Source organism: Osmia bicornis, chromosome 7, assembly GCF_907164935.1.
Source record: "Osmia bicornis bicornis chromosome 7, iOsmBic2.1, whole genome shotgun sequence".
Lineage (NCBI taxonomy): Eukaryota > Metazoa > Arthropoda > Insecta > Hymenoptera > Megachilidae > Osmia > Osmia bicornis.
In genome coordinates this window covers 5,648,099-5,669,403 of record NC_060222.1, presented here as the reverse complement: position 1 = coordinate 5,669,403, position 21,305 = coordinate 5,648,099, and the positions used below count along the sequence as shown (strand labels likewise).

At 40.0% G+C, this 21,305-nt stretch overlaps 1 protein-coding gene across 1 annotated transcript; it reads right to left on the bottom strand.

Annotated features, from left to right (window-relative positions):
* Positions 1-14,844: 14,844 nt before the first annotated feature.
* LOC114875381 (transcription factor AP-1) lies at positions 14,845-20,511 on the bottom strand. Its single transcript, XM_029185587.2, has one exon. The coding sequence runs from the start codon at positions 19,864-19,866 to the stop codon at positions 19,051-19,053; it is 816 nt and encodes a 271-aa protein (XP_029041420.1). The 5' UTR covers positions 19,867-20,511; the 3' UTR covers positions 14,845-19,050.
* Positions 20,512-21,305: the final 794 nt, after the last annotated feature.

The following is a 21,305-nucleotide window of genomic DNA, read 5'->3' as shown; positions in this document are numbered from 1 at the left end:
GGGTGTCGGCACGGAATTACCCAATGTATTTTCCACGCTGGATCCGCGCGGCTGTCGCCTCGGTTTCGGGCATTGTGCGCGTTTGACCTAGCCATCGCTACCACGTGCTCTTTCACCTCCCCCTTCCCCTCTCTGCCCGTTTATCCTCCCTCCTCCGCCGTTCTCTTATCTTTCAGCGAGATTAGCCCGCTGCGCAGTTCGCACGCGTGGATACGCGCGATGCAGTCCGCGATGCAACGCGACGAACAAAGAACGAGCAAAGGCTTCTCGCCTCGATCGCGGGAAAACCTGCTGCTTTTCTGCGTTCTTATTCCCCCCCACCATCTGCTTATTCAGAAGACAAATTTCCGTGAAGAGGATACACGTTATCCCACTTTTGCTAGCATTAACCCTAGTTTACGTTAGCAGAATAAACGAGACAGTACACCGGCTTGCTTACATACCCTACTGTCCTATTTTAGCTAGCTCGAACCTAGTTTGCATTAATAGAATAAACCAGCGCTAACAGCTCGCTCGCGTACTCTGCTACTCCAGATTTTCAAGATTTTAGCTTCTATTGTCGGACCATTGGAAATTGAATCGATTCGTTCGTTAGGAAATTCCTTGGAGTTTGAAAGTGTTAAAAGTTGCAAGCTTACCGCTCGAACGATCGACCGATAAGAAACGGGTTTAACCCGGTATCGGGCCTCTCGGAATATACCCTTCGGGAATGGTTCGCGGTATTGTGCGCAGCGGAGGACTTTCCAGTTAAAACGTGCAAATAAACAGCGGGAGTGGCTCGAATTAAGCACGGCTCCCGCGGAGGGCGAGAAGAGCGAGGGAAAAGGGAGCAAAAAGGCCGTGGAAAAGGAGAAAGCCGAGAGGGAGGCGAATAAAATAGGAACAAGAAGAAAATTGCTGTCAGAACCGGGATGAAAGAGAGAATGGACGAGTGACACAAGGTGGTTGTGTGCTCGCTTTTCGGTAGCGATGGCGAGGAAACCCTCTTGACTCATTCTTGCTAATTACAATTTTCCCAGCAATGTTAAGATAAATAAACGACGAGTATTCTACGCTCAACCATCTCGGACGACGGACCATGAAGAAAGCCAGAATTTTAATTTGTTTCTCTATTTCATGTTATTTTCATTTTCGAAATTTTACACGGCTATGTAGACGGGTTTCGTCTCCTCGGACACCTTTGGTTCGGGCCGGGGACCGCTAGGTGGCGGCGAGATGATCGGTGGATCAGTGTTCTCGCTGGCGGTCGCCCGGCATGCAGTTCAAATATACGTATAGGAGTTTCGAATTGCGGTATGATAAATGTCTGGGGCAGGGATAGCCCGTTGTCAGCCCCACTGACGAGTCTGACAGACGATTCCCGAGTCGAAACGCCTTTTTCTCCCCTCTCCTACAGTTACTTTCAAAATTATAATCTGAGGGATGGAGTCAGTATATTACATTATATCAAATGTAGATATCGTAATAAAGGTATTGTTATTTAATGTACATTGACTTGTGGGAAGGGATCAGTATACTACATTATATCCAATGTGGATATAGTAATAGTGATATTGTTATTGAATGTATATAACATATCTAATGTAGATATAGTAATAATGATATTATTATTAAATGTACACTGACCTGTGGGAAGGGATCAGTATATTACATTATATCTAATGTAGATATAGTAATAAAGGTATTGTTATTAAATGTACATTGATCTGTAGGAGGGGATCAGTATACTACATTATATCCAATGTGGATATAGTAATAGTGATATTGTTATTGAATGTATATAACATATCTAATGTAGATATAGTAATAAAGGTATTGTTATTAAATGTACATTGATCTGTAGGAGGGGATCAGTATACTACATTATATCCAATGTGGATATAGTAATAGTGATATTGTTATTGAATGTATATAACATATCTAATGTAGATATAGTAATAATGATAGTGTTATTAAATGTACATTGATCTGTAGGAAGGGATCAGTATACTACATTATATCCAATGTGGATATAGTAATAGTGATATTGTTATTGAATGTATATAACATATCTAATGTAGATATAGTAATAATGATAGTGTTATTAAATGTACATTGATCTTTGGGAAGGAATCAGTATATTACATTATATCCCTTTGAAGGGTTAACCCTTTAACTACGGGTGTGGTTTATGAACCACATACTAAAATTATAGCCAGAAGCGGGTGTGGTATATAAACGACATGTTAATTTTTGCTAATATCAAATAGCGACTGTGGCTTATATACCATTAAAATAAAAATGAAATAAATACAATAAAAAAAATCTTTTAAAATAGAATATCACTTCAGTACCATAATTTAAAATTAGAGCGATCGGCTGTGCTAAAAGTACCAGCAGTTAAAGGGTTAACGACGTTTCATGAACAAAATGGAAGAGGAATCGTCGCCGTCGCTACTTTCCCCGAGCATCCCCGAAAAGATAAACCGAAAACAAAGCTCCGTGGGATAACGCTAATATAACGAACGGCCAGGGCACCAACACGAAAGTGAGGACAACGAACTTGCCCCGTAATACTTGCTGCGCATATAATCGCGATTCTGGGTTAAGCGCCCCGAGAAGCTCTTCTGCTGCGCAGAATGTCACGTGCGTGTATTTATTGCGGGAGAAATTGCAAGCGAGCCTCGTACAAACGGCCTGGTAAAATTCGCGTGCTCGTGGAAACACCTACCGTGCCATAAATCCCCTCGTTCCTTTACTTCTTTCTCCTTCAACGACCATGGGTGATGAAAGAAAAAGAAAAAACGTTAGCAACACCCATTTGGTTCCTCGAAGGAACTTGTAAGTAAAGGCAGAAACAAAGAATCCAAAGTGTTAGATACGGTTGCTGCTCGAAACTTTAGAACGAGGAAGTGGTTCACAGAGGATATTCGGTGGTTTTGTTTTTTTTTCTTTATCTCGCATTCCCAGCGAGCCTTCGAAACCACGGGTCCAGAAGGGTCGGCCTGACCTTGCTGGATTCTTCGAGCAGAGCCTCGTGCCACCCATTTCAGGGCTTCTATTCATTAAATTCCATCCGAGCTGTAATAAGTATCCTATCGTGAAATGGCTATTTATTTTAGATAATTCGACGCCTCGTGTACCTATATATTTGTTTCTCTAACTTAAGATGAAGTACTTGCGATTCTTGATTATCAACGATCCTTTGTTTGCACCACCGAAGGTATTCCCAGTAATTGGCTCGGTTCGATACCGCGCCGCGACAGATTAAACAGGAAAATCGCGTGTTTCCTTTAGTTTCCCCGAGAGTTTCTTTGTTCTCCAAACAGACGGTACAACTAACCACGGCCTTCGAACTATTCCCTTATCGCGAGTCCACTGTTGGCTTCGCACAATCTGGATCTTTGTCAGCGATTTCAAACAAAGCGTTCGAAATCTCTGTCCGCTCGAACGGCACGCACAGCTCCTTATCTAATGTAAACTTTGCTTTTCTTTGTGGCCAGGAAGAAACGAAGAAGAGCAAACGATTTCATAGAATTCTTTCGTGTTTAGCAGACGAAAGGGAAATGGTCAGATATCGGAACCGTTCCCCGAATCCTTTCCTATCTCCTGTTCAAAGTAAACAAGTTTTTCAAGAGTATTTACGAGACGAGAAATATTAACCAGGAGAAAACGATGTTTTAATTGACGGAAAACCGTTTGAAATTCGTCGACGACCGCTATTCGTCCGAGTTAAATACGTCAGTGACGTTCCGCGAAATCTATTGGCTCGTTAGACGATCACGTGACAAATTGGTCCACTGCCAATGGCGACGCTTCTGGCACACCGCCATTTGTTTACCAAACGTTTAAAACACTCCACTCGATGGATATACGTACATACATGCATTATAGAGACTAGTGGAACGCCCCGTCCTATTAATCAGTTAAAATATAAATTTGACTTTGCCCACTACCCACCCCAAACTCCAATTCCATATTAAACCAAATGAAACTTTTAATTAAAAACTTCGTTGTAATCTACATTGTGTTGATTTAAAAATGCATCAATTTGATTTGTTAGAAAATTTGTTGCACAGAATCCACTATTACCTTATGGAAACTTTGACCCTTGCGCAGTCCTAAACCATAAGAGATAGACATGCGCAGTAAATTTTTACAGAGAAAGTTAATTAAGATAAAGTAGATGATGCACTCTTAATGATAACTTAATTAGTTTTTATGTATCCCTTAAAAAGTGTCCCTTAATAAGGGTTTTACTATACTATCATGGTAATCATGTTTTCGAGGCATGTTTCCGCGTTATAATATAATTCAAACAGACTTATAGCTTAACGCAATTAGCGCTCTTTTCGTTCATTAAGAATCGTACAATTTCTTCCCAATTAAGAAAAAAAGGAAAGGGTTCAAAGTTTGCATCACAATCATCGGAAAGGATCTAAACCAGGGATGGCCAACCTTTTCAGCAGGCGGGCCAAATTTCAGAAATAATATTTCCTGCTGGGCCCCGCACCTAATTTTTTTTTTTTTGGTAATTAAAGAAAACAAGCAAGCGTGCTACAGCTTCGACCATATCGTCGCTCAATAAAGTACAACATTATGTTCATTTCACCTAGCTCCGCGGGCCTCCTGTTGGCCACCCCTGTTCTAAACGAATTTCAGCGCGGAACAAAAGATACCGCCGCGGTATTGTCATTCAAATCCGACGGTCGGTTCGCGGGTATTTTGCAACTAGCGGAATTCGTGACTCGATTTTGAAAGAAACACGATCCTCCCTCTGTTGCAAATGCAGAGGAACGTGAAGCGAATGAAACGCATCTGCCGCGCACCAACGGGCTTGTTTAAAAAGGAATCCCTCCGAATGGAGGCCGACTCTCGAAATTAGCATAAGAAAATTGGAAGCCCACTTTCGTGTCGTATATTTCGGACGGTCGACGGATCAGCATACAAGGAACAGAGGCATTATGCACCCACAGCTCTCCATTTACATTCGAATGATTCTTTCGAAACGCGTTCACGTGTCCGGGTGTCACATTTCTCTTTTTTTTTTTCTTTTCATCGATAAGGGACCTCGTTTCACACTCTCTTAAATGTAATTAAAAAAATACTCCAAAGAGTCCATATTTATTATAGCTCGTAATAATATTTAAACATTTTTTACCTGAAATTCTGCGGAATCGTATTTTTTTATTGCACTCCGTTAAATTCCGGATTTTTCTGGACATTCGGAGACGAAACCGCGAGGACGTTTCTCGTTATCTGGACGCTGGTCGCGTTATTAAGCGTCGAGGCGCGGAATAAGTAGGCCAACTAAGCGGCGACGCTTTGTGATGTAGATAACTCGCGGCTAATGCAAATGCATTCGCACGCATGCACGCATGCAGCGTTCGCTCGCGATCTCGCCCCGATGTGTTGGTTCCACGATGGAATGCGCGGGTAAACAAAGAGCACGCGCGGGTACAGGCAGTTTCGCGAGCAAGAACAAAGAGAAATTTGCAATTCCTCGATTAAATTTCATTCGTCATTGAAATTGATTAAATTTGATGAAATAAAACGACTCTGGAACTATATACTTTAAAAAATGGTTAAAAAAAGAAAATTGCCACTTTTCACGTTGCAATTAGTATCATTAAGGGGCTATACCAGTGTAACACTTTTGAAAAATCGATTTTTTTTTGCATTTAAGATCGAATCTCAAATAGTTTAGGAATGGCTGCGTTCTAAAGAGTAACTGCTGGCATTTCAGCAGTTTTTCTCAAATTTGTTGCAGCTCTAACTCGAATACAAATTATTGCATCGACTCGAAACTTTTTCAGCGTGTTCAGTACATGTTTTATCATACCATGAATTAGGATTTTTTTGATTGGATGAAAAATGTCAATTTGGCATTAAAAAAACTACTATTTTTTAAGGATAAATTCCAAACTTTTCTTCAAAACTTCGCCATTTTGTCAGATTTGGATATTTTTCAAAAATCCTAGTTCATGGTACCGAGAATACCTTCTAGCTTAACAGCGGGCTGCAATCACTGCAGCAGTGGAGCAACTTTTTTTTTGGAGCCCTGGGAGATAGCGCATAAGTCACTTGTTTTTTATTATTTTTGTACCAAAAAATTATGATAGATATATGATTTGTAACTAAATATATCCCTGAAATTTAAAAACATTGGATGTAATATTTCTTTAAAAAAAAAATTCCCGAAAATCACTTCATTTTAGAGCGGTCACACTGGTATTGCCCCTTAATCAAAGTATCGATATTTTGTGTTTTTTTTTTTTCAAATTTATTCGGTGGAATGGCCTGTACCTTCGACACGAGGGAACAAAGGAAATCTACATTGAATCGCCGGTGTCGTGTCGGTGGAAAGCGGGCTTAAAGGCCGCCAGATTAGTCGTTAAGCCGAGAGCATGGTTCGTACATGTGTAAGTTGCGATAATAATACCATAATTCCTGAAAGGAATAATGGAGTACCAGTGACCTAGTGTGGCAACAGAACGTTTTCGATAGCGCAGCTGCGTTATTAAAATCACTCCGGGCTATGAGTTCAAAGAATTTTTACGTCCGTTTGATAATTGACAAGCAACCGTTGGGAAAATAAAATGAAATCTGTTGCTCCTCGGGCACACGTGGTTCGGGGATCTGCCAGATGCGCGTGTATTCGCGAAAAAAATATTTGCATTGAACCATGTTGAAAGTTCTCTTCAACGATAATATTTGAACACCTGATTCCTAAACGAACACGATATTTTTCGCGTGTATCTACGAGTGAAATAAACAATTTATTGAAAATAACGAAACGAAAGTATAGTGTACTGTGTACACGATAATTCCTCTTATCAGTCGACGAGAAGTCTATCGCGAAACGCACTAAACGATAAGAGCACTTTTCCACGACCTTGGAGATCGATGATCGTCCATCGATTATTCATTTGTGTGGGAAAAATTATCGCGTCGATTCTTGATCACGTTTTTTTATTTTTCGATCAAAGGCCAGAAACGAAAGGCGTAGATGTGTGCCAGACTTTTCGAGACAATAGAAACATTGAATTTTACGACGTTTGATTTTAATTGCATATTAATTGATTATCAGTTCGAACACGCCCGCTTCGATTCTATATTTAATTTCTTATCTCCTCGACGTTAATCAAGCGATGTTCAAGGTTTATTTGCGTCACGCTAAAATTATTTTTTCATCGATACACATCAATTATCACCGCGATGAAATAAACAGGATTCGTCTTTCGATGTAGACCTTTTTTTCTGAAAGCTGTAATAAACATCAATTGCTATTAAAACGCGGATGAAATGAAGTCTTGCAAAAAAAAGAACCGGATTCTTGCATTTCTATATTGCATTTTGCGACGATTGGTATCATGAAAGGATGGATAAAATAAGTACTTGCTCGATGTCGAACGAAAAACCAGCTGATCAGCATAGAGCAATTAATCAGCACTTTACGGAACGTATATATACGTCATTATCGCCTAAGTGATTAAGACTGTGACTCTACAGTGGGTGATCAAATTATTAGAACCAGGGCCGCGATTTTAAGGCGTTTATATTGAATAACTTTTAATCAATAATTCTCCACTATTAATATTCAGAAAAATATTTATAAAAATAAAACAAGTACATTTAAAAGATTATATTTACGCCTTTTATCAAACACCTTTTGTTTTGTACTTTTTATTATTATAATTAATTTTAGTTTAAGTTATACAAAATGTTTAATTTAATTTTTATTATAGTAATTAATTCTAGTTAAAGTTTATAAGAAATGTTTAGTTTAATTTGTATTATATATATTTGTAATAATAAAATATTTAGTACATTTATAAACTTTATCTAAAATGAATTAATATAACAAAAATTCAATTAAACATTTTGTATAAACATAAATTAAAATTAATTATAATAATAAAAGGAAAACAAAAGATGCTGGTTTCTGTTAGTGGGACGTTACATATGTATGTTAGTAATTCTAGCCTCAATTCTTTTCGGCATACTTTCCATGCATTTTAAGCAGTTCATTTTGATTGCTTTATTTCTGGCCCATACTTCTATCAAATCAATTAATATTCTTCTGTCATACTTCTGTCCAAACTTTCCGACTTTCCTTTGCAATTTTTTTTCTTGAAAACTTTTCCAGTACCATAACGAACAAAACAAAAAAAGAATCGTGAGTTATGGTCTTTAATTCGTACAAAAATCCCATAGTAAAAAGCACTTTCATTTTTCCCCGAATTTTCCATTTTTCCGGGCAACTTTTCCAATTTTTCTTTCCCTAAAAACCTTATTCAGGCTATTACCAACATTTAAAAAAAAATTAGCCAAATCGGTCCAGCCGTTCTCAAGTGATGCGCTTACCAACGAACAGCATTTAATTTTTATTTATATAGATAATAAATGTTGCTATAAATTTTCGATGGATTTGAAGTCCAGAGAACTTTCACTTTTTTCAACTGTGTATCATAACTTTACAAGCATCTTTAAAATACATCATTAATAAAAAATAACAAATACTCCGTTTAACTAGATTGATCATTTTTATGAGAATCATCAATTTATGCGATTGGCTCTAATAATTTGATCAGCCGCTGTATATTAATTTCGCTCGTATAATACAGACAGGGAAAAAGTAAAATATTCCCAAGGGAGACGCGGGGAGTTAATAATTCGAACGGAAGAAAATAAAGTAAGAAGGAAACTCAAGGACACGAAGCACACACGAGTGCTTGAATAACGCGACACACTTGCAGAGTGGTGTGCAACAGTGTGGCGAGAATTCGCGATAATAGCGAGCTAGCTGCCGGCTACTAAGCCGCGCTATGTACGGGTATCTGCGATCGTCCTCGCATTTTTCACCATCTTAGCAAAGCGTGTTGCATCAGTTAAGGAGATCTAGACGCGTTCAACCTTCTGCACCGCGAGCGACCTTCGAGTCGAATTACCCATTCGGAGCAGCCGCGAGCTGTTCGGCGCGTAATCCAGCTCGATATCGATTAATAGCAGCTTCGATCGAGCGAGGAACACCGTCGGTCCTCTATCGAACATCGATTTTCGAAAAGTTTCCATCGAACCTTAAACCCCCCTCCCACTTCTCCAATACGGAACTTTGCGGAAATTGAAAATCACGTTGCGTCGCGAATTTTTCGCGACTAAGGAAAAATAATGGATTCTCCGTAACTGGTTAACGCAATGGAGGAAATTCAGTTGCCGGTTATTGTTTTTCTGCAACGGGCACCGTTCTCCGGCAAGGCTATTTCTGCCTCCTCGTATTTCAACTCGAAACCGGACTCGTGGCACTAATGAATCGCGGTTCTCTTGGTATTGCATAAGACTATCTTTTTCTTGCGTTTTATACGTCCATCGATTCTTGTACTCGCGCCCGCGCCAGTGTAATTTGTAATTATTGCCCGCGACGAGCCGCCTTTGCGAGAGATTTCGATCCTCCTTGGATCATCAATCTTCCCCACCGTTCTTCCTTATCGTTGAAAAATTATGAAATTTTTTAATTCTCAATCGTTTTTCATTAAAAAATTCTTGATCTTATCTAACAACTCGATGAATAAAATTGTGGTAAATGTCTGCAATTAGGGCCCCAACGAGAAATCAGTTGAAAAGAGGTAAATTCTATGTATTTTTGCCTCCTGAATCTAAAACTGTTGATAAAATTTGTGGATCGCTTGTATTTACCAGATATTCTTGTAAATATTGACATAAAATCATTATTTTCAGAAGTTAATGACTTTGTGGGGTACACGATACTTAACCTACATAAGTTAGGTTAGGTTAGGTTAGGTTAAGATATTCTGGTAAATATTAACATAAAATCATTATTTTCAGAAGTTAATGACTTTGTGGGGTACACGACACTTAACCTACATAAGTTAGGTTAGGTTAGGTTAGGTTAAGATATTCTGGTAAATATTAACATAAAATCATTATTTTCAGAAGTTAATGACTTTGTGGGGTACACGACACTTAACCTACATAAGTTAGGTTAGGTTAGGTTAGGTTAAGATATTCTGGTAAATATTAACATAAAATCATTATTTTCAGAAGTTAATGACTTTGTGGGGTACACGACACTTAACCTACATAAGTTAGGTTAGGTTAGGTTAGGTTAAGATATTCTGGTAAATATTAACATAAAATCATTATTTTCAGAAGTTAATGACTTTGTGGGGTACACGACACTTAACCTACATAAGTTAGGTTAGGTTAGGTTAGGTTAAGATATTCTGGTAAATATTAACATAAAATCATTATTTTCAGAAGTTAATGACTTTGTGGGGTACACGACACTTAACCTACATAAGTTAGGTTAGGTTAGGTTAGGTTAAGATATTCTGGTAAATATTGACATAAAATCATTATTTTCAGAAGTTAATGACTTTGTGGGGTACACGATACTTAACCTACATAAGTTAGGTTAGGTTAGGTTAGGTTAAGATATTCTGGTAAATATTAACATAAAATCATTATTTTCAGAAGTTAATGACTTTGTGGGGTACACGATACTTAACCTACATAAGTTAGGTTAGGTTATCCGAAAAAATATAACTTACCTCACGGCGAAAACCAGTCAACAATAGTCTCCTTGCTAGGTTCTAATTCCTGTTCATAGAATGCAGCGTGGAGGACGCGTCATGAAAAAATACCCAATAAAACTGGCAATCGTCGTGATATCAAGATTAGAATCGGCGTACCACTTTTAATACTTCGTTTAGATTCACACTTTGAAGTTATTCTTTCCAAGGAGACTATTGTTGACTGGTCAAGTTTTTCCCGTGAGGTAAGTTATATTTCTTCTGATAACCTAACCTAACCTATGTATCTTAAAAAATACAAGCGACCACGAAATTTTATCAACAGTGTTGGATTCGAACGGCAAAAATACATAGAATTTACCTCTTTTCAATTAATTTCTCGTTGGGATCCTTATTGTAGACATTTACCAAAATTATTGCCGAGTTTCAAGTTTTCAATTAATTCTCGCTTTCGCACCGAGGAACGGAATTTTTGGTTATGGCGAACGCGTAAATCGCTGCGTGGAAGATATCGGTGATAAACGTTAAATTTAACCGTCACTTTCGACACGGAATGCGGCGAGAATTGGCTTGACCTACAGAGCTCTCTGTTTCATATTTATCGGCAACGTACCATAAATGATCGCCGAGAAATGCGCGCTATTTAGCTCGTTCTCTTCAAGCCTTCCGACGCGAATACCATTGAAGAGGAGTACCATTTTCATACGAAATAACCAAATGAAAAACATATGCTAAATACCGCGGTTGTTTGATGGAAGAAAAAGAATCGAAGCTATCGACGAGGATACACTTCTTCGCCGTAGGTGTCGGACGTTCACGGCCGCGGTGCATAGAAACGAGGCGTAATTAAGAGTAGAATCGCATTGAAATCGCGCATTAAGCGTGCCTATGCGCGTGCACAAATGTATCCTGCGAAAGGACAAAGCGCAGAAATACCACAATTACGCGGAAAATCTATAAATACACCGGTGTGTCCTGTTGCAAAATAATCGCAATTTTCGAGTAATGCAATTTTTATTTATGCAACCGCATTATTTCGTACCTCGTTCTCTTTCAGTTTTCTATTTTGCACATCAATGTCGCACACGTATGTACACGGGATTTCCATTAAAAAAGAAACCTCTCGTGTCTGTTGTCTACGTCCACTTATCTTTAACATTCCAACGGAGCCAAGGTTAAACGGAGGGGCAAGAAAAAGACGTTCCTCTTTTTGAATGAAAGAAAATGATTGAAAATAAAAAAAGGAATAAAGAATCGTGCTAGAAGATCGTCCCAATTAATTCACATTTCCTATCTCCCAGATTCTCCTAAGAGATCAGGATAATTATGTTAACAAGGTACACCTCGATGAACGAGTTAATTAAAGATCGACCAATTAGAGAACGGGGTCGTACGAATGACTTCGTGGAAATTATGCGATGCCCGTTGGCAATCAATCGATGCTGTTACTTCACCATTTCATTTCGTCTATTTGCTCGCCAATTGGATAAGAATACAAGGACGATTCCGATTGGATTTCCTGCCGAACGAATTGAACACGATCAGATGGTGATTGATGACCGGGCAAATTATGCGATTCGGTCGAAATTATTCGGGAAGATGGTGGAGACTGGTATCTTCGAATGATTTTACATCGTTAATGAATGGGTTAGAGGTGTGCGAGTACTCGTAATTTACAAGCCGAGCTGAACTCGCTTCGATTGTTCGAGTCGAGTCGATCGCTTGAATTTGCCGAGATACTCGAAATCGACGAACTACTCGAAAAAATCGAACTACTCGAATATTCGAGCCCTTGTGAAACTTCGATTTACGAGGGCTCGAATATTCGAGTAGTTCGTCGATTTCGAGTAGCTCGGCAAATTCAAGCGATCGACTCGGCTCGACCGACCGATCATTGTTCGACTCGAAATTCGAGTACTCGAATAAATCGACCGGGGGGGGGGACGCGTCGCGTCAGGCACAATTCGAGGAGAGGCAGTTAGGTAGAGGTGTGCGAGTACGCGATTTATTCGAGTACTCGAATTTCGAGTCGAACAATGATCGGTCGGTCGAGCCGAGTCGATCGCTTGAATTTGCCGAGCTACTCGAAATCGACGAACTACTCGAAAAAATCGGACTACTCGAATATTCGAGCCCTCGTAAATCGAAGTTTCACAAGGGCTCGAATATTCGAGTAGTTCGTCGATTTCGAGTAGCTCAGCAAATTCAAGCGATCGACTCGGCTCGACCGACTGATCATTCTTCGACTCGAAATCCAAGTACTCGAATGAATCGACCGGGGGGGGGACGCGTCGCGTCAGGCACAATCCGAGGAGATGCATTCTTGTTTTAGGCAGTTAGGTAGAGGTGTGCGAGTACTCGATTTATTCGAGTACTCGAATTTCGAGTCGAACAATGATCGGTCGATCGAGCCGAGTCGATCGCTTGAATTTGCCGAGCTACTCGAAATCGACGAACTACTCGAAAAAATCGGACTACTCGAATATTCGAGCCCTCGTAAATCGAAGTTTCACAAGGGCTCGAATATTCGAGTAGTTCGTCGATTTCGAGTAGCTCAGCAAATTCAAGCGATCGACTCGGCTCGACCGACTGATCATTCTTCGACTCGAAATCCAAGTACTCGAATGAATCGACCGGGGGGGGGGACGCGTCGCGTCAGGCACAATCCGAGGAGATGCATTCTTGTTTTAGGCAGTTAGGTAGAGGTGTGCGAGTACTCGATTTATTCGAGTACTCGAATTTCGAGTCGAACAATGATCGGTCGATCGAGCCGAGTCGATCGCTTGAATTTGCCGAGCTACTCGAAATCGACGGACTACTCGAAAAAATCGAACTACTCGAATATTAAGTTTCACAAGGGCTCGAATATTCGAGTAGTTCGATTTTTTCGAGTAGCTCGCTTTTATATCAAACAGTTCGTCGATTTCGAGTAGCTCGGCAAATTCAAGCGATCGACTCGGCTCGAACAATCGAAGCGAGTTCAGCTCGGCTTGTAAATTACGAGTACTCGCACACCTCTACGGTTAGGCGTAGAAAAGCCGACGCGGCATGTCCGACGTAGCTTTACATTTTTCTTAATTTTATTTCATCTGATGTAATCTTTATGTTATTTTTCTTAATTAAAATTATTATCTTGAATTTCGTAATCATTCGTCCCTCTCAATTTTCACGATCCTACATTAATACCCGGGTTTACGAACTATTCTAAATTGGTGAACGTCGGATTACTGGTATCTGTGGATTTGGGAGGAGGAATTTCCGTTTATTAACGTTGCAACCACAAAGGATCAGCGATGTTTGCTTTGCTTCTCGCGATAAGTTACGTCTGATACCAACACGGTCCGGCTGATAACGTTCTGATAATATTGACGATAACTCGTCGATATTTCCCCTTGCAATAGCACGTTTGATTTTGATCGTAATTTCTTTTTTTTTTTTATCTTTCAATTAAGAAACGTCCAATTTTTTTAGAAGAAGGTGGAAAACAAGTTTGCAAGAAAAACACGCGGTACCCGTGGTAGAAATTTAACTTCAATCGAGCGAACACGGACGAAGGATACAAACGCAAGACCGATTGCCATGAATTATTCATGAGCCTCATACGTACACGCTCGTTTCTCATATTCTGAGCGTTCGTTTACGAGCCGCGTTATTCCTGAAAGATCTATGGAGATGAACGACTCGAACAGGGCCTGAATCAACCGATAAAGGCAACATTGTAATTGACTATTAATATAACGCTTTCCATAAATCATGGAATTACTTGGAACGCGATGTTTGTTCAAGTATTTCGTACGATTGAAAAGATATCGTCCGTGCGTTTGATTAATTGTCCTCCTCCAGGCACGAGTGATAAACATTCGAAAAGATAATTCAATTTCATTAGCGATCGAAAAAAAAAAGTGTTTCATTTCTAATCGTTCGGGTTGAAATTATTCACGCGAACGAACATTGGTCAATTTTTTTGATTTTACATCGAGATTTGTGAAAGCGTTGCTGTAATCCGCTCGCGAACTAACCGCAGAAATTTACGATAGCCGTTGCACCGATCTTAATTCCTACCGAGAACTTTCCCAATTGAGCCAATTAGCCAATTGCGATAATTAACGCGGCTCGCGATGGGATACGCGAGTTCCAACTGGAATTCCGGTTTCTCTCCTCGAGAGAGCCCTGCGAGAGTACCGGAATTCGTTCCATTGGCCACGAAATATAAAATCGGAAATGCGTTACGTAATTTCGACTGCTTAATAAATAAATTTTTCATATGAGAAAACAAAGGTGGGGTAAGGTATCGAAGAAGAATCGCTACAAGTTACGTTTAATATAGTGAAATTTTATTTTTTCATCGTATTTCATTCAAAAATAAAATTATTCGTAAAAAAAGATTTCTCCGCTTTCGTTTGTATATATAACATATACATATGTTTATATACGCCTGAATATGTACATATACAAATATATATCTACGCTTATATATTTATATACATACATATAAATATATATATATATATTTATCTTCGTAATATTATTACATTACAAATAGCAATATTTACTCTTCATGTATAGGGTTACATATAACTCTATATATGCGGTGCATATCGTCGTGTCATTATCACCGTTATCACTATTATTTATTTATTTATATATATATATATTGGGGTTTTCGCTTACTGACTAAATCACATTGTGGTTTCTTGCTTTACTTTCATACTTTTTTTTTGTGCCATCGCTTTTCTCGCTTACCAATTAACTGGCATATCATTATTAAATCATTCCATAAATAATATTTTCCTCGCTTCTATTTCTCTGAATTTCCTATTAACAATTTTCTATGCTGGAAATTTGCCTGAAGGATTGCACAAAAATTTCTTGAAAAAGTGTGGAGATAAAAGTTAATCGTTTATGGAACGACCTAATAATATCGTCTCTTCGCAAACTCTTAACCGTTAAAAGAAAGATCAAAAATTTCGCGATAACAAGTGTCCGAACCGTCGCGATTCTCCCTTAAAGAAAAATGAAGAACAAAAGGGAAGATCGTGAAGTTCGAGAAGAACTTGAAATCTTTGTCGATTCGGTATCTCCTTTCCTTTTGATTATTATTTTTTTTATTACTTTGAGAAAAAGGCACGCCGTACGTGATGGCTGATTCCCGAGACGAAGAAACGTCTCTAAGATTCATAATTTCTTTCTACTTCATTGTATTTCCATCACAAAAGACCTCCGGGGAAAAAAAGGTACAAAGGAGACTTGCGAAATTCTCTCCTTTTTACCTTCTTCTCTCTATGTCTTACTTTCTTCATCTTCTACCAGGTAAAAAGCTTTCGAATACTACAAAAAAAATCTACGCCGAAGAGACCTTTCATCGAGGGAACTCACTCGTAATACAACGAATATGATCTCAGAATAAATTAAAGAAAAAGAAACGTGGCTTTAAGCAAGAGAAAACGTAACTTATAATTATAATGTTAACAGAGATTAATGTACAGGGTGAAATTTAACATTCGACAAACGCTTCAATGACGATTGGCAATAATACAATAAAAAAGAAGATTCGTAGAGGAATAAATAAAAGATAATTTGTAATCAATCGTTGAAGCGTTGAAAAATTATATTTCGGAACTCTTGAAATTTTCCAATAGAATAATATTACTTTAGACGATTTTTCACGCAAAATAATAAAATTTCATTCCATATAAATATGGCGTCGATGTGTTAAATTACATCCTGTAGACGCGTTAGAAATTGTCAAATTATGTGTCGAAAGTCGTTTGTCAAAGGAGGGGAAGCGATAGATCAATTCTGTAGCAAAATTATAAAAAAAAAAAAAAAAAGAAGTTTCTTTAATATTGCATTCTTCCCTTCGTTTGAACCGATCGTTCCGATGATCCCTTATACGAGTGTCCAAAAATAGCGTATCAATTAATTCTCTTCTTTCCTCGAATCGCAATCTCCTCGAGTTACATCGAGTTTATCAATTAACCTTTTGCGGACCATTTATTCTATACGTTAGATCAAACTTTGCTAACGAATCAAACATATTTAAAACAACTTTCAGTTAACACGCGTTGATTGCAACGAGGATTACGAACCTAGTCAAAGAATTAAAAAATAGAAATCAAGAGAGAAAATTTCATTAATAAATATTCTTAACGATGTCAGTCAGAATTGTTCAATTTCACAAGATATTCTAACAATTGGGAAGCACAATTTGGACCGCAAAGGGTTGAAAACCTATCTCTAAAAAAATATTTTCCTCGAAAAAGGTAGCGCGATTTTTAATTTTCCTTATTACGGTGATTCCGTGCTTAATGGCACTACGGTGAACCTGTACGATTCTGTTACCACGTGCTGCTTTTATTAAAAAAAGAAAGCAAAGAAAATAATGAATCGTTCGGTATTCCTTGAACGTATCCGAACAAAAGAACCCCCCTTTCAATATCCTTTCTGTTTCCCTTAAATGCATCTTGTCGTCGCATGTGGTAACACAATCGAATCGTGTGTGTGTATGTGTACATTTTATGCGGATCTGCACGTAGCACGCGGTGTGCATAAGTTACGAGGGCATACTGGACAAGACTAGATGCACATATGACGAAAAGAAGGTTCCGAGGCGATGAAAGATATCGGGGAACCGTGAAGAAAGAACGACAAAAATGGGGAACACGACTTGTTACGTGCAGATACCGTCTTAAAAGCTACGAATATAAACGTAAGGGAAAGATTTGGGGTATTCTTATCGCGGAGAGTCGACATCTTAACACCTTATCTGCACGGATTACGCTAATTAATTTTTAGGTGAATTTCAAAATATTTTTTTCTTTCGCTGCAAAAGGCTGCGCATAGATTTTATAAAATTTCAAAAATAGAGAATTGTCATTCGTCGCCTCGTCGATAAGCTGTTAGACACGACATTCATAGGGTGTTAGAATTTCTTCAGGGATGCATCGAAACGCAAAAAAATTAAAGATCTAATCCGAAACGGTGACCTGAACGCCCGCAATTCCTCCAAACGTTACCCTATTTTGTACAGCCTTAAAACAATGGTTGTCCTATTATAAAATAAAAAAGAACGGGGGTTCAACGAGGGTTTCAACCCTGAAAGATCGATTGCAATCGAAGAATCTCGTAAGCTCGCCGTTTTTCAATTTCAAAACAAGTACCAGAGTATCATAAAAGAAACTGAACAGCACCTTACAACGATCGTAATCCTCGTTGTTGATTTGTCCTATACGCACCGGAAAAAAAAAAGAAAACAGAAAAACAGCACTGTTACTATCGATTGCAATCGATACGAAAGCACTTTGTTTCTCGGTTGTTTATCTCGCCTCTTTTTGTTCACGCATTCGACACATTCGTCCCTACCGAATGGATCTTACAATTAGCCTAATTTTAGTTGTTACTCTTGCGCGTGAATACGTGGATAGCGTATCTTTTATTTACATACAATCTACGAGTCTTCTTCGAGAGAAGCTTCTTTTGATTCGATTAAAAATTGCTGTTCGATGAGACAAAGAAGAAAGATGGAAAGAAACGATGAAAAAGTATCTCGTGTCTCGCGAACGTGTTGAACGTTAAAAAGAAAAAAAGAAAACAAGATTGCCACGAAATCCTGAACAAACAAGGATCGTTCCAAATCGATCCTCGAATCGAATTACGATTCGGAAGTTCTCGCGATTAACGACGATCTTACTCACTAATAGCACGCGTTCGTTAAAAAAGAAAAAGAAACAACGCAAGCGATCACAATCTACGTGGATCGATTACAAAGAATGCAAAGAGGTATTATTATTCTCCTCGAGAGAAAAATGAAAGAAAGAACGGCGCGATCGAGCCTGCAAAAACAACGAATCGAGACCAGATCGAACGTCGCAGCAAATTTTTCCCCCCCTCGGCGAATATACATTATTAGAATGGAAAGATTCTAATGGCCGGGAGATTCGAATCTCCCGCCAGTACTCGCGGTTCTCCAAAATGGCCGCGCGGCAAGGTCCCTCTCTCCTCCGCCAAGTCCCACCCACTCTCTCCTTTTCTTCGTCGATCCTCGTCGCTCTTCTACGCCCCTACTCCTCCCTTTTCAATGCACTGTTCAAGGTGCTCCCCCTCTCTCTACCTATCTCTATCCTGGTCTTTCGTCCTTTCCTTTCTCTCTCACGATCGCCCTCCAACACACACACACACGGCACGCATTTCACGTGCGTGAACGAGCCCCCACACAGATACAGATGGTATTTTATACATATTTCGTGTCCTTTTTGGAAAGCGCTTACATCTTTATCTCGCGACGGCACATCAAGGCACTCCCTGTTTCTCTCACGCCGTTACACATGTTCACTGTCCTTCTTTATCCCGGAAACGAGGAGGCCGTGAAATGAAAACGACGTTTTTTTCGATGGGCGACGACACCGATTCCCATGGAAGCTTCCTCTGGCAGGGGATTTTCCCTTTCGGTCAGAAGTATGGGTCATCGTCCAATAAAACAATACACGTTGGAGAGTCCCATCAGGGAGGTGTCGTCGGTTCAGAATTGACCGGACACGGCCATGATCTGGCAACCCGAATGCACGTGGTCCATCACCTGCTCCTTCAATCGACACACGTGCTCCTTTAACTTATGCACCACGGCGCTTAATTCCGTGTTCTCGCCCTTGAGTAGTTTAACCTTGTCCTCGAGCCTGGAGATGCGCTCCAATTTGCGTCGGCGACACTTGGACGCTGCCACGCGGTTCCTCTGACGTTTCCTCTCCAGCTTGATCCTCTCCTGGTTCTCCATGTCGATCGGTGACATTGGTGGCGAACTCGACACGCTAGGTACCGTTTGTGGTTCATCCTTGATCTGCATTAGACCTTGGCTAACCGACGATTCCGTACTCTGCACGCTGCTAGGTGGTTCCAGAGTCGTGTACGTTGCTCCATGAATACTACCAGGTTCTTGCGAACTGTCCGAATGATGGAGCTCGTTCAAAGCCTCGACGAAACCACGCGCGTACAATTCTTGCGCCTCGGTGACCGCCTTAGGGAACAAGATCTGCGTGGGCGTTGGTAAATTCGTTACGAGGCTATCTTGCTGAGCGATGATGAATTTCTCCAGTTCCGGCGAGCCCAGTTTCAACATGTTCAAGTCCGGTGAGCTTAAAATAGGTGCCACGTTGTTAAGCGCTGGTGGCAGAGGTCCGAGTCGTGGCCTCTTCGCCTGCGGGCCCTGTCTCTGACATCCATTCAGGTCTAATGTAAGATTACGCTTCAATTGGCCCACGTTGTTCTCGCGATTCACCACGCCGTAGACGCTCGTCTCCTCGTAGAACGTCTGCTCCATTGTCGTCGAACTTCGCACCATCGATGCCGCGGAACTGACTGCGTGGCCAACTAAAAGTTTAGCTTCTGTCTCGTATAGGAAAAGAGCCTGGTGCGACTGGAGAGCAGTCTTACTGACTCTACCGTCGCTTCTTACACAGTCTTAGCTCAAAATGTTTCTCTTTATCACCAAACACTCCCGTGTCTAGTTTTTCACTACTGTTACATAACCATGCGCGGCCGAGTTTAGAAATTCATTTAAGCTGGCTCGTTTATTTTATTGCACTCTTATGATAGTGGCTCGCCAGCCGATTGTTCCAACTCCACTTCGAAAGCACCCAACTCCGTTTACGACACACGCGGCGTATTTTATCGTCTCGCGATATCGGTTCGTAGTTGAGACGCAAAAAGGTGTGTTTCGACCACTACTACTGCGCGGTGACTCGTATAAAACGCGTCGCGTACAAAAATCCGACCTGCCTGTACGCCTGTTAGGTGGCCGACGGTGACACGAGGACCGACCTGGTTCAACTGTCAACACAACAATGACTCACGACACGCAATCCGACGAACGTGATGTTCTGCGCGTGTGCACCTCTAGAACAGTCTGCAACGTACGTCGAATGCGGATGTCACTCAGCCGCACAGCACGATGTCTCGGCAACTTGTGAACACCCAACTAAACGTACTGCCTTATATCCCGTGACTCACGTCCACTAAAAATAGCAAAGTCGTCACTGACAGCCAATCCGATTGGTTGACAGTGGCGTCACTGGCCACTCCTCATTGGCTCAACAATCGGCGCTACTAGGAAATGGCCGACGCATGCGCATCGTTGCTCTATTGTCAGCATGGAGGGAGAGTTTGAACACCCGGTACGCGCGTTAAAGACACAACTTTTACTTGTTGAAATTCGCGTTATTTTCGAGCCTCGATAATAACGGTGCTCTATAATGTTGCATAAATAATACGAGCGCTATTGAACAACAGATGGCTAAACTATCGTTCATATGTGCTACTTCGTGGAGTTAGTATGCGTTCTAAATCGCAACGAGTTCAGCTAGTACAGAAGCTTTTTTTTTTTAAGTTTACTATTCCACTCCCACGCTAGTGGGTGTTTTTCACGTTCTCGCAGCGCGTGTTACGATACCAGCTCGTTTCGTATTTCGTATTCAACAACTGTTGATAGTTGCAGACTGATTTAACGTTTCGTTCTCTTTATTTTTTTCTTCTTTCTTTTTTTTTTTTTTTTTTTTAGCGACGCAATGCTTTCCACGAAACGAAAGTAAGAGAGCTTGTAAAAGATATCGGGGTTTATTGGAGTGATTCTATTGCTTTACGCTTTAAGATTCTAACTATATACTGTAACGATGCTCGCATGAACGAATACGCTAATACACACATCCATTACATAAACTCGTATCGACGAGCTATAAGTCAATACACCAATCACGATTGTTTCGCGCTATCTTGCATTCACTG

Bases quoted from the DNA above. Each gene is read 5' to 3' on its own strand.
- LOC114875381 (XM_029185587.2), bottom strand. From the start codon at position 19,866: ATGGTGCGAAGTTCGACGACAATGGAGCAGACGTTCTACGAGGAGACG.